Source organism: Pleuronectes platessa, chromosome 4 (assembly GCF_947347685.1).
Source record: "Pleuronectes platessa chromosome 4, fPlePla1.1, whole genome shotgun sequence".
Classification (NCBI taxonomy): domain Eukaryota; kingdom Metazoa; phylum Chordata; class Actinopteri; order Pleuronectiformes; family Pleuronectidae; genus Pleuronectes; species Pleuronectes platessa.
Window position 1 is genome coordinate 8,593,001 of NC_070629.1, and position 13,696 is coordinate 8,606,696.

General features: G+C 43.3%; 1 protein-coding gene and 1 long non-coding RNA gene across 3 annotated transcripts in view; one reads left to right on the forward strand and one right to left on the reverse strand.

Moving 5' to 3' along the window:
• The window catches only part of LOC128438707 (uncharacterized), a 47,231-nt gene extending 44,180 nt beyond the window's left edge, over positions 1–3,051 (reverse strand). The window contains exon 1 of the long non-coding RNA XR_008338380.1: positions 2,894–3,051. This is a non-coding gene — a long non-coding RNA (uncharacterized LOC128438707). The remainder of the gene's footprint in view (positions 1–2,893) is intronic.
• tbx1 (T-box transcription factor 1) lies at positions 1,735–11,628 on the forward strand. 2 transcript variants are annotated; one of them, XM_053421349.1, is made up of 8 exons: positions 1,735–2,334; positions 3,543–3,933; positions 6,119–6,220; positions 6,647–6,818; positions 7,767–7,922; positions 9,019–9,086; positions 9,701–9,801; positions 10,567–11,628. In XM_053421349.1, the coding sequence occupies exons 1-8, from the start codon at positions 2,151–2,153 to the stop codon at positions 10,947–10,949; spliced, it is 1,557 nt and encodes a 518-aa protein (XP_053277324.1). In that variant the 5' UTR covers positions 1,735–2,150; the 3' UTR covers positions 10,950–11,628. The 2 variants fall into 2 exon arrangements, with proteins under 2 accessions (XP_053277324.1, XP_053277325.1); XM_053421350.1 differs by having other exon boundaries at positions 3,594–3,933.
• The last annotated feature ends 2,068 nt before the right edge of the window (positions 11,629–13,696 follow it).

Here is a 13,696-nt window from a genome sequence, read left to right on the forward strand (position 1 = left end):
AAATAACTTCACCCAACTGCTGTCTCATATGCACTTTTCTAAATATGAAATAGCAGCGGCTGCGGATAGTCCACTCCTCTGTATCCATCCTCTGCTTAGTGAGGCCTGCTCACACACTTCACTCACTTTGTCTGATTGTTGTCAGGCCCTGAACTCTTTAAGATAATGTTCACACGTTCTTTATTTCAAAGGAAGTCAACGTTGTGCGATGACAAATCCATAAAGAAAAGGTTTTACCTCATTGAAAATGCTCCTGTTAAAGCTCAACGCACATGGCACCTCGGTGTTAACTTAGCTATTCGTTTAAACTGTACGCTCAATTTTACACTTAAACAAGTGTGCAATTATTCCTTGTGAAGCTATAATGAATAGGCCTACATATTACTTTTATTTATTGCAAGCTTTCTATTTAAATGATGCTCTGCCACTTAGTCGAGCAACACCTTTTTTTTTAAATATAGTTTATTTACCGTGAATCCTTTTCAAACGTCTTTTTCCTGCTGAAATTCCACCTGTACATGTCTCGTCTTTCTGTTCATGAGAGCAGTGGTGAGTGCTCTGTCCGCTCCTGAGGCCTTCGACTGAATTCCAACACACTCTCTTCCTATTTTCATCCCCGCCTGTATTTTGTCTGTTATCACCTGAGTATTTACAAAGGAGGCTTCCGACCTGGCAATGATGAAGTGATTCTGAATCGATGGCATCATATCAGATAAAAAAGAGTGGAGGAATACATCATGAGGGCGACGGCCGGCTCTTACTGTGCCATGTATGATTCATTTACCTGTTTATCTACCTGCCTATCTATATCTAAATATTTGCCCGATACACAACACGTTGCAGAGGTTTATTTATGCGCCCTCCCTCCCATGGAGGAACATCCAAAACAAACAGGACTAATCCTCTAAATGCTTTATCCCATTAGAACCCTGCTGCTGCCTTCACACGTATTCCACGGACTCCGGTGTAAATTAAGTCTCGATCCGGTCGCTATCGCTGCGGCTGCATATCAACACGCATCCAGTTAGATGTTGCACATTAAAAGTTGAACCTCGATAAGCTGCAGAGGCAACGAGGCGATGCTGGAGGCGCGAGGCGGGGAGGTCAAGTCCAGCTCCCGCCTCGGGTGCCACGTGTGTTTATTCGCCTTGGGGAACAGTGGACAGAGTAATTCCACTGAGTCTATTATTCAACAGCAACTAGTCTAAAACTACTAGTCCACAACAACTAGGTGCATGGGATGGTTGGTGCAGTGAATGCGTAAAACAACTCTTTCTCTATTGGCACATATATGAGTCCAAAAAGGAGACAGTGTCTTAGATGAGGTGAAATGTCTGCCACCCTTCAATTAAATCCATGTTTTTCTGTCAAACCTTTTCACCTGGAACTGAAATAAATATTTATATTTATATGTGTGCTTAGGAACCTGTTGCAACCTTGTGTAATGAAACTATTTCCACACTGAGCTGGTGCGTAAAAGTCTCCTGAATGTCAATATATTTGCATTGCGTCCCATTGATGTTCCAGACTGAGCTGCTCTATATGAGATTCATGGGCAGCTAAAATATGCACACGCATATATATATATATATATATATATATATAGTTCCGCAATTTACTGTAAAAGTGGAGCACTCTTAAGAGACATTAAGACATTGCAGTGACGTTGGTGTTGAATTCAAATGCCTGCACATCCAGTGCAGAGCGCAGACACTTTTTTCCTGGTGGTGCAGGGGGAGGCGTGGATCTTGCTCACTTTGACATTCTCGTAGCAGCAGTAGCTTCTCCTCAAGGCAGGACTCAGATGACACCACCCCGCCACCGACCGGCGGAGAAACAAGGGAAGCGCATTCTCTCTCTCTCTCTCTGTCTTCGTAGCGGATGAACTATGTTTTGACACCGGGACGTGTTCGGGGCTTCATCAGATGAGTTAGAGCACCGCGGGAACCTCTCGAGTGTTTACAGTAGCAGTGGGAATACTTTGAGACCAGCCCGCCGCCTCAGACTCTGACACCCACCGAGCGCCGGTGGCGGAATGTGAAAACCTAATTTTGGCGCATGTTCCTCTCCATTGTGCGCTGCCTTCTCCTGCTTTCTGGAAAGCGGGGGAGGAGGAGGGACGTCTTTTCCCCCGACTCGATCCCTTGCCTATGGACGACGGCGGTCCCCTCTCTCCAAAGGCAAATGCTTTCAGTATTGCCTCTCTGATTTCGGCTGCAGAGCAAGCAGGAAACGCAGCGTTCGACAAACAGAGAACCGGCCTAGACAAGCCGGACCTGCATAACCACAGTTCCTTTAAAATGCACTACAGCACAGTGACCCGGGAAATGGAAGGTAAAGCTGTTTGTTGATGCCCATAGAGCCGCTGTAGCATGTTTACATCACACCCGAAACTTCACTGTACTCCCGTGCATGTGCTCGGTTAACCGACATTTACCAAAACGCGCTGCGGAGACCGATGCGCAAAGCTGCATATGGGTGAGCTGCTTTGAATGCATGAGTGAAATTAGCGGAAAACATAAATTCTAACACAGCTTGCATGCTATCAAAAATAATGCAGATTCAGTGCATGGAATAACCATTTGGGAGAAGTGTGCATACAAAGACGCTAGAGTGGGTGGTGGAGGAATCGCTATTCCAAAATCCCGAAGCGTTGCACGAAGAGTCATGTTTAATTCGCGGACAGGATCACATACGTTGACAAAGAAGCCAGGAGGAGGGCTAACACGGGCACCCTGCGTGTAATGGTAAAAAACAGACCATAATAAGCATATCCAGCGCGCAGGGGGTATACATCCACTCCACAGGCCCCTGCGTCCATTTGTCCAATAACGAGAAAGCAACAATCACCTGCTGCCTGTTTGTTTGTTCATGCAAATCTACGTGTGTTTACCTTGTAAACCGTCGGTCACATCCCCTATTGTTTGTTAACGGGGCTGAGGTGGGCGACACCCTTATCCACAAAGTTGAATGGGTGCCGGAAAGCCCATTAAAAGGGGGCGCACTCCTCTGTCAATCAGTCTCGTCCCAAGGCGAGGAAAAGGCACATTACCTGCAGCTCCTTATCTAAATAGAAATAAGAACCAGTTTTATCGCAAAGGGGAGGCCCTCTGCGACAGATAAGAGCGGAGACGGGGTTGCGCTGTGACACACACACACACACACACGCACACAAGCAGCAGCAGGAGCAGGAGCAACAGGAGCGCACAGCAGAGCGCATTCAATCCACGGCTAAAACTATAATACGCGCGTGCTCGAGTTTCGCTGGTGCCATTAGTTGAGAGATTCTGCGGGTTTTGGAGGCATTTCGGACGCTTTGTGCGTTAGACGAGGCAGACTGTAGCATGCTGGCAGTGGATGCAACCTCAGGGATTAACGCGCAGCCGAGACGGAAACTTTTAAACCGAGCTGGGCTGCGTCTGCGCCTCACATCCCCATTTGGAGCTCACTGACTCCTGCGTGTGTTTTTCACTCTGTCTTCTAACCGAGGCACGTCTGTGAGGCATATTGAGTAAATCCAGTCTTTTTTGGGATGATTTCAGCCATATCCAGTCCGTGGCTGACGCAGCTGTCCCATTTTTGCGATGTTGCAGCCTTCACGACGAGCAGCCTGAGCAGCCTCAACACACCGGGGGGCTACCACCTCTCCCCGTCCCCCGGGGACCCCTACATCCAGCATGAGGCCCACTTCGAGCCCTGCCCGGCCGCCCAGCACAACTATAACTACCCGGGCTCGAACCCGGGCCAGGCCCCGCCGAGCGACGGCGGGACTCCCAACTGCTCCTCGTCGTCCTCCAGCTCCACACCGAACAGCAAAGCTATGGTGAAGAAGAACCCGAAGGTGGCCAACATTAACGTGCAGCTGGAGATGAAGGCTTTATGGGACGAGTTTAATTCGCTGGGCACGGAGATGATCGTCACCAAGGCCGGCAGGTGAGCAGGACGCACAGCGGAGTGGGCTTTCATCACATCTGATAATATACACACACACCACCTTTACGGACACACTGGCACAACAATAACTGGAATTTTAACATTTCTATTCCCAGTTTATTTTATTAAGCTTTGCTGTTGAATCTTAAAAAATCTCACGTGCGGTATAAAGGTGTGATCGGTTTAATTAAATCAGTATTTTAAGAATAAATATATGATTGCAAATATTATCAAATCAAATGAGGATTAATGAGTTTAATCGAGAAAAAAAAATATTTTTTTCCTCTCGGGTTTATAATGACTCTGACTTTGTTTCACAAGTAAAGCGCATGTGGTTTTTCTTTATTCGTTTATGGCTTCAGACATGCTTTTTTTAATAAGATCGACATGCTAATAACATTTAATAGGAATATCTTTTGCTTCCTGCATATAAAGGCCCAACATGTTTGTATAGATAAACGCGAGATGATTAAATGTACGTTCACTGACATAGGCTTATAAAATATATTTTATGTAAAGTTGTGCAGGAGAGAAGTTGAGGCCTGAGGTTGGAGGGATTATAAAAAGTCACGTAAAAGAGAAGGTCAAACGCATGGAGGTTTTTGTGTGTGTGTGTGTGTGTGTGTGTGTGTGTGTGTGTGTGTGTGTGTGTGTGTGTGTGTGTGTGTGTGAGTGTGTTTGTGAGCGTGTGTGTGCATGTGATGTGCTCCTGCTTTTATAGATCCAATAAGGATGATGTTTATTCAGCCCTGTTACAATGCAACATGACAACATTACGGCCTCTAACCTGAGAGTCTTTACACGTCTGAGTGAAGATGAGCTCGTGTATAAACTGTCGCACTATCTGGTTTAACTCGAGCCTCAGCACTTAGTTCACTTTCCTTTATTTCCTATTTACAAGAGCGAGTCCCTCTTTCCTCAGTCAAACTAAAATAGTTGTTTGAACCCATTCAAAGCCGGTTTTGATTTAGTTATTTATAATCAAAACGAAAAGAGATTAGGGAAATATAAAAATAGCTAATTGGCAAATTTGATTAATAATAATAATTTCTACTTTATCCTACATGCGTTCTGACCAAACCTGACCTCTGACCCTTGTGAAGAGCCCACCAACACTCAGCATATTTTTTTTCCCCACAAACTACACAATAAATATTGAAGTGTCTGAGTTTTGCCCTGTAATATAAAGAGACGTGATATAATTGATTTAATTGTGAGGGTCCGGGCTGAGCCTCCCCGCGCTCCGCAGGCTGACAGGAGAAAGCAGATCTGCAGCAGAGCACTTTAAAAGCTCCTTCAGCCTCACCTAGCCACAACACTGACGTTAATTGAGCGTTGATTTTTAGGATCCCTTTCACTGACTCCGCGGATTACTCAACTTTCAGCTGATGTTGTTGGGGGATATGGATCTGTAACCTAACCTAAACGAGCTGGAGGTGGAGGGGGGGGAGACACAACTAATGTTTGTGTGCGTGGCCGCTGACTGGGCCACTGCGCCCCAAAACCTTTCAAAGAGACGAATACATGAGGAAAATAATATTAATGGTTAATCCATTTCAAGAGGTCTACAAAATATCAGCCCGCACGGGGAACCACCTATTTATTTCATACTAAGAACATTCTGGACGTTTCCCTCCTATCAAACCTGATTTTAGTGCTTTTATGCATACGTAAAATGTGCGCAAAAAGTCAATGTGCGCGTGTGTTCTGTCCACTTCATGTGTGTTGGCCTTCGTGGGTCTGGAATTCATCAGGGAAGCAGAGAAAGGAGAAGACGTTAAAGCGCTTTGCCAGAAGTTACAAGCGCGGAGTCACAAAAGACAACACTGCAAAAGCTCAATTCGGATCAGCGGGAGTTTCAGCCGGTTACGCACGGGCTCAATCACGTCATTTCCAATAGTTAGAAGTCTGTGTCTTCTTGTAGCCGGAGCCCAGTTGGCCTGGGAGCAGATGTAGAGTGCAAACACGCATGGCTAAAATAATAATAAAAACAACAATAGGAAATACTTTAGCAAAACCATTTGCTGGCTCCTCGGACGAATTCCAAATAATGTGAACACCACCGTCCACGACTCCACACACGGTCCAGTATTTTCTTTGTTAAATAGGACAAAATGTGCAGCACTAGTAGTAACATTTTAAAGACTGAGGTTAACAGTTATGTTTTTTTTTTTTACTTTGCCAGGAGAATGTTTCCAACTTTCCAAGTGAAAATATTTGGGATGGATCCGATGTCGGACTACATGCTCCTGATGGACTTCCTGCCTGTGGACGACAAACGTTACAGGTACTAGTTTGTGGACATCTCTGGACACATATCGGTCACACATGTGTCTCTACAGGAGCGTAACACATTGCGCCAGTTCGTTGTTTTTTACTGTTGCGCGCAATCCACATTGAGTACGCGAGTATTCGCATTCCAAAAGGGCATCACAAATGCACGAGTGAATTGAAAATTACACGTAAACATTTTTGTCTATACCTTAATTCAGACTAACACTTATAAATATTTCTGCAATGAACCAAATTGTGCCCGAAGTGTGTTGGTGTCTCTGCTGAAATCTAACTTAGATTCAGTGTTAGTTTTCTCTTATCAAGGAGATTATTTTCTTTCCTTTATATGCCCCGACATTTCTGACTTGTATTTTTGTGACTATTTGTGGCCCTTTTAAAACCTCGTGTCTTACAAACGTTGTGGTCTTCGCTCTTGCAGGTATGCTTTCCACAGCTCCTCGTGGCTAGTGGCGGGCAAAGCTGACCCTGCCACGCCGGGCAGGGTCCACTACCACCCGGACTCTCCGGCCAAAGGCGCACAGTGGATGAAGCAGATCGTCTCTTTCGACAAACTCAAGCTCACCAACAACCTGCTGGATGACAACGGACATGTGAGTAACCTGCTCCACGGGGGGCCGGGGGATAGTACGACAGACTTCAGTTTGACCAAAATAATCGTATAGTTGGATATGTGTATAGACCCAACGTTTCTTTACACCGCAGTGCAGAAAGCATCGGCTTCAGGGATCACTATGTAAACTCATTAGTAAAAATATGCTGCAGTGATTCAGCTGATAGTCCCGATAAGAGCATTATTCAGCGACAAAATAATTAAAAATGATAAACTACTGGTAACAGTAAACTCACCACGTCCACGAAGGAAGATTATTATAAGGAGAAGTAGTATTTTCTATTCGCCTCCTGCTGATTGATCCAAGTAATTAAACCTCAGTGTTTTTGATTTATAGGCAGATGGTGCCAAGAACAGATTTTCATAGAAATGACAGATACGCATCAGACTTTACTCCGCAAGGATGTGGAATAGTTCACCGCTGGAATCCAGTCTCTCCCGCGTGTTTCCGTGCGTCTTCTCATTAGTTGTGATGGAAATCAGCGAAAATAAAGGAGCAGTTCGCAATGAGGTGGATATTTGAGAAAAGAGTGACGGTAAAGGACTAAGATAGACACAGGACTGCGGTATGGGAATGAAGACACATATTATTCAGGGATCAGTTATCGAGCATGATTCCTGCTCCATGTTTATACTTTTTAAATCAGAATTATTCACATAAATATTCTCAGCCGGCATTTATATAATCAGATGCGTGCACAGACTTCAATGGCTCAGTTAAATAAACAGGAGCGTCGGGTTATTTTTTGCACTTAATGACTTTTATTAACATGAACGTTAACAATATTTTTTACTAATTATTATTTCATTTCGCTATATTCAACTTTATAAACCTGCCTCGAACATCTAAAACCCTCTGACTTGCGGAGATAACCTTTATTACAGTGTAATTGTGCATGAGTGCTGATCCCTCCATTATCTTCCACAGATCATTCTGAACTCCATGCATCGCTACCAGCCCAGGTTCCATGTGGTCTACGTGGATCCCCGCAAGGACAGCGAGAAATACGCAGAGGAGAATTTCAAGACCTTTGTGTTCGAGGAAACGCGCTTCACGGCGGTCACAGCTTATCAGAACCACCGGGTAAGACGCTTCTCCCCCCTAAACCTGCGTGAGACTGTGATGTGCAGGAATGTACATTTCTGTGACTCAATTCTCATGTGTAGTTATTCAAATAAGCTTAAAGTAGATTTTTATTTTTATTAAATAATATCGCAAAAAAAACGCACAACCTCAATGTTTCCATGGGTTAGTTTAGAGCCCACTTCAAGGTCATTTTAACTAATTGTTGATAATGACACCGGGTATGGAACAAATAAGTAGATATTTGTCATTATTATTTAATATTTGGTAGCATATAAGTATGTTATCATGGCGCTTTCTCTGTGCGTAAATTGTGCGTATTCGATCTTTACGCACAACAGTGGTCCCCCTTTCTGCGTCCTCCCTGTTCTGGTTTCTATCAGTCTCCGCTGCGTCTGTTTAGATTCACACACCAGCGCATTATGTATCCTTCAGAGCGAAACGTGGCGAGTGAAACACAAGAATGAAGTTCAGCTCCGATCAGCAGTGTGCGAGTGATGGTGAAATGTGTGAGAGTCGGTGCAATGCGGCGAGCTAAATGTTCCCGTGAACAGGCGATATATCCAATAAAATAACTTGTCGGTTTCAGATTAAATGTCACAAAAAGGTTACAGTAATAGTAAATTATCGTTTTTATGATGTGACTCATGATAAAATAATACAGAAAGATGATGAGAAACGTATTCAAGTTATAATTGTAAGGGAAAAGTTAAGATGGGACTGTGCTGTGTCTGATATACGAATGAGAAGCTGTTATCAGTCCAAACATCAACAGAGTCAATAACAAGATAAGATCTGTAGTATTATTATTAGCTCTGTATTGACAACTCTGCAGTCCGTTCCACAAAGTAACTTTGTTTTAAATACAACTGAAGTGATATGATTCTGCAGCCTTGAACTGATGCTTATTTACACCTTCTATTAAAGGCAGCAGTGCCATTCTTCTTCAATGACCAAGCTGATCTTTTACCAGAAATTCTAGGCCCTGTTCTTTTTTTCAAACAGAATGCAATCAGTATCAGAAAATAAAAAAATGTATTGTGTATAATACCATGTGTGCAGCACTGAGGTTTATTTGATGTGCTCTGGATTTCAGATCACGCAGCTGAAGATAGCCAGCAACCCGTTTGCAAAGGGCTTCAGAGACTGTGACCCAGAGGACTGGTGAGTGTTTATAGCAGAGAAAAACTAATTTATTTCCACATGAGGTAGAAATTTACATCAGAGCTCTCCACGCTAGAGAGCATTTGTAAAACAGTTTTTCCTGTTTGCTTTATTCCACAAAGGTGACAGATGGGTGTAGTTTTCCACAAAAGGGAAGATAATGAGTGCCCTGATGTTTCATAATCACTGGATATTGTTTGAAAGTCAATCATCTGAGCTTTTCTGTCAATGACAAATGACCAAACGCTCTTTAATTGTCACAATGGAGTAAACTGCACCCACTAAGGATAAACAGGCAGTTGAAACCAACAAAAACACGGTTTTCAAATGCTCGCTGTCTAGCACTTCAAATTTCTTTTTTATAGCATTTCCTGATGCATTTTATGGGGATTTTTGAATGTTTTATATAAAACAGACTAATCTGATACTTGTAAAAATGTCTCTTCACATTTCAATCACTGTAAATTAGCTGCACGTCAATGTGTAAATGCTCATTACATGCATCAGTGTAAACTCTTAAAATGCGAATTCATCATTTCAATATGTAATTAAGAAAATGTGCCCTTGACATTCATTAAATGAGTATGAAACTGAATCCATTCTCCCCGCTACAGGCCCAGGAATCACAGGCCAGGCTCTCTGCCAATAATGAGTGCCTTTGCCAGAACAAGAAACCCAATGTCATCTCCACCTCAGCAGAACGGCACAGAGAAAGGTCTGCAGCTCACTCCTTGTTTCATCAAAAATAAATAAATAAAAACCTCATGTCTGCTATCAAACATTCAACACAGTCATCTTTGCATATTAAGCTTTCAGAAGAACATTTTTTATTTCAGTTGCTGGAAAATTTAACTCATTCTCTAAGCACAGTGTATTCGCAGGATCAGGTCAATATTGGCTTTTTAATTAAACATCAAATATCCGCCAGTCACTGTCAGTCACTGCTGATAAAATACATGTCCTGTGATATTGAATACTTGGCTTCACTGTAAAGAAAAATCTGCTTTGAAAAATAACCTGACATAATGAGGATTTTATTTATCAATTCAATAAAAACTATTTGATCAGTTGATGTTAAATTGAGGGTTACACCTTGGCTGTTAAAAGCTTCTAATCCGTCTGAAATAATTCTATAATGATGATTTATATTTATTCCAATGGAACAATGTTCTGGTTCTAACAGATAGTATGTACTTTTATTTCAGCCTTCTATTGTATAGTGATCTAAATACAGCTTTTGTCATGTGAATAATAATGAAATGAGGTTTTATTACATATCAGGACACAGTGTAAACTGTTCCTGGCTTCCACCCAAACAAGTCTTCAAAACACTGTACATGTCAAAACACACTACAGCTCAGGGTGTATCATTGAACACACTCACCGTTTAAGACAATATACACACCCTGCTAGTACTGAGTATTCATATGTCTTCTGTCTCTGGCTGTGTCTGACTGTCCTCACGTCTCTCCCTCAACAGAAGACAGTAGACGGGAATATGATCGAGACCCCAGCGGCACGCCCATCCACGGTGACCCGGCTCACCAACTGATGTCCCGGGTCCTAAGCCCTGCCCTGCCCATCCCAGGAGGCCTCCACGCCGTCCCGCTCACCAGTGGCCGGCCCAGCCCTCCCCATGATCTTCGGTCAGACCCCCACTCCTTACCCCCGGACACCCTGCACCACCACCCTTACAAGTACCCCACCACCTATGAACACTACCTGGGTGCCAAGACCCGGCCGTCGCCCTACCCTTTACCCAGCATCAGAGGACACACATACCATCACCACATGAACCCAGCAACAGCTAATATGTACTCAGCCACAAGTGGCCCCTCTAACTACGACTACGGGCCCAGATAATGACTGCTGCCCACTGGGGCTAACAGCACGCAGCACTGCGGGGATGGAAAAGGCAGGAAACACAGTTCTGTCTATTAGTGGCTTACGCAACCTGTGGGTGCGTTTCCAGGCTGAAACTCCTCTCTGCTGGATAAAACTCTGCCGTATTTATTTAAAGGAAATGCATCTTCGGGGTAAACATGGACACCTGCTCTGAGCCCTTGAAGGGGTCTGATTTGACCTTTGAACCCCAAAGACAACAGCTCCACACCAGGTAAGGTCTTACCTGAGCGGTGCAGACATTGAGCCAGCAGACAGAGGAGACAGGAGGGACCTCTCCTTATCCCAGACAATACTTTTCATCACAGACTGGAACCGATTTTTTTCTTTGTGTTGGATGCACTTTTTGATTTGCCTTGTTTTTATTGCTTTCAAAAAAGCCATATGTTATATAGTCCATCAACCTTGTAGGTAGACGAGATGTTTGCATGTTGAGCTCATCAGAGAGGGTGTCCAAACGCATCAAATGTTTTTGTTTGAGGAAAAAAAAAATTGGATTTAGAAACATCCTGAACCCTTTTGAGCCGCTCTGAGAAGCTTGCACCATGGCACTGACTTGCAGCAATACAAAGTAAATAAATGAAGCAGAATGACTGTTCTGTATCTGTAAAATAAACATTTAATTCTTGTAATTCATAAAGAGGTTTGTTCTTTGTGCCAGTCGTCCTGTCAAAGTCCCATCTGCTGCTGCAGCGCTACAGAGGAGAGAGATGCAAAGAAAAGAAAGTTTACCTAACTGATCTTATTGTTCAGGTTTCTCCGTCCGGAACGGCCCTGTTGAATCAGGTTGAGGTGTCCGCTGCCCCTGCAGTCATTTGGAATCAGGAGCTGGAAGCTGTCAAAACATTACGCTGCGCTGTAGTTCCAATGTGGAAATCTGCATCTGAATTTATGAAAGAAAAAGCACACACACACGCAAAGTGAATCTCTGACTACAGTTCCTACTTCTACACACACCTCTTAGTTTTGATACAAAATGTGGGCAGCTATTCTGAGTTCTGTGGCATTACAGATTGTAGTTGAATGATAGAGTCTAGGATAAAAGAAGATTATTTATAGTAAGAGGATGCTCATAACTGTATTATCGCAGTAAAGACTTCTAAGATAATTGTCACTAAAAAACTTAAAAGTGATCGTAATTTAAAATCATATAAAATGAAGTAAATATTCATTATTTCGGACATTATAATATTCATCAAAAATCACACTGTTCTAATGATTTGTTTAAAAAAAGAATGTCAATTGAGAGTTGTGTGTTGTCAAGCACTGATTTCACAGACACATTTCATGACAGAGTGGAAAAGACACAGCACTTACGTTTCCCCTCTCTCCCCCCAAAAGGATATCATTGCTCATATTTAATGGGACAGTTGGCTGATATTTTAAGAATGCCGTGCCCCCCCCCCCCCCCTCCCCTCCTATCTGTGCAGCCATTTCCATCTCCTATTTGAAGTCCTATATGAGGAATGCTTTGTTGTCAAGGTTAATCTAGTTTGGGGCTGGGGGGAGGGGGGGGTCCTACTTTGGGATTTGTGCCTGTCACGATACAAAGGGAAACTTTACCTAATGATTCATTTCAATAATGTATTTTTCTCCTTGAACCGGCCGCCATCGGGCGCAGAGCAGAGTGGGAAGAGGAAGCCTGAGGGCTCCTGACCTCTGACCGTTTAATGGCTTGTAAAGGTGTCAGAGGTTAAATAATGTTTCCACGCATTTAAACACAGACTAATTGGTCGTGTAATTGTTTCTTTGTTTGTTTGCATGGTGACTTAAGCTCTGGTAGACACACTGTGTACCTGACAATGGGACTTTATCATGAAGTCATATGGACAATGGGATTTTATCCAAGGCTGAACCATCTTTCATCGCTCAGTTAGCTTATAGACAATAAAAATGTCAAATTCAATTAAGTCTGGCCAAATAACCAATAACCTTATGTCCAATAGGTTTAATAATTAATCCATAATTTAGATGGAGGCCTAGTTAAAAAAAAATATATAATTATCTGTATTAACCTTGTTCAGTCATGATGAAGCCTAATATCAAAACTTACAGAAAGGTATCGCTCCGGTGTGGTGTGGACGAGAGGCGGAGGGTGGACAGTGCAGCCGCCCGGAGCGAGCCGGCGGCGGCCTCACGTGCTCGGGTCGGCCGCTGGGATGGGAGGAAGCTCCGACGTGGCTCGTGCACGTGGAGGGAGTAACCAGGGGCAACCAGGTTCAAAAGGTGACTCGGACTAATTCTAGGTTTCATTACGCACGAAACATGAACAGGTCGAATTTAATGGAGTCATTCTGAATAAGGAGTGAGACGTTTCGACGTGCACACAAGGGGACAGCAGTTATATCTCCGGGGGGGTGGAGGTCATTTTATGACAAGGTTGTTTTTGTTAATAGTTTGACTTGTCATCATTTCAACAAAGATGCTCCCAGCCTGTTTTCAGGAGGTGAAAATGTGCGCAGAGTTCAAATAAGCCTCAATGAGTTGGAACTCTTTATTACTGTGGCTGCCAGTCTCCTAGAGGCTGAAGGTCCACTGTTGTTAAAGGTTTTTAATTGAGTGGTTAATCAACAGTTAGGATACAAAGCACAGGTGGAGACCGTAAAGGTTATAGAGTAGATGCAATATCTTAAAAAAACAAAACACTTTAATTTATAATAAATACAAAATTCTGATAAAAATCTTGCATTGAGCATGTCCCTAAATAT

Coding starts and splice junctions, on each gene's coding strand:
- tbx1 (XM_053421349.1), top strand. CDS start 2,151: ATGGACGACGGCGGTCCCCTCTCTCCAAAGGCAAATGCTTTCAGTATT. Junction 2,335..3,542: donor AGTGACCCGGGAAATGGAAG/GTAAAGCTGTTT, acceptor GGATGATTTCAG/CCATATCCAGTCCGTGGCTG. Junction 7,923..9,018: donor CAGCTTATCAGAACCACCGG/GTAAGACGCTTC, acceptor TCTGGATTTCAG/ATCACGCAGCTGAAGATAGC.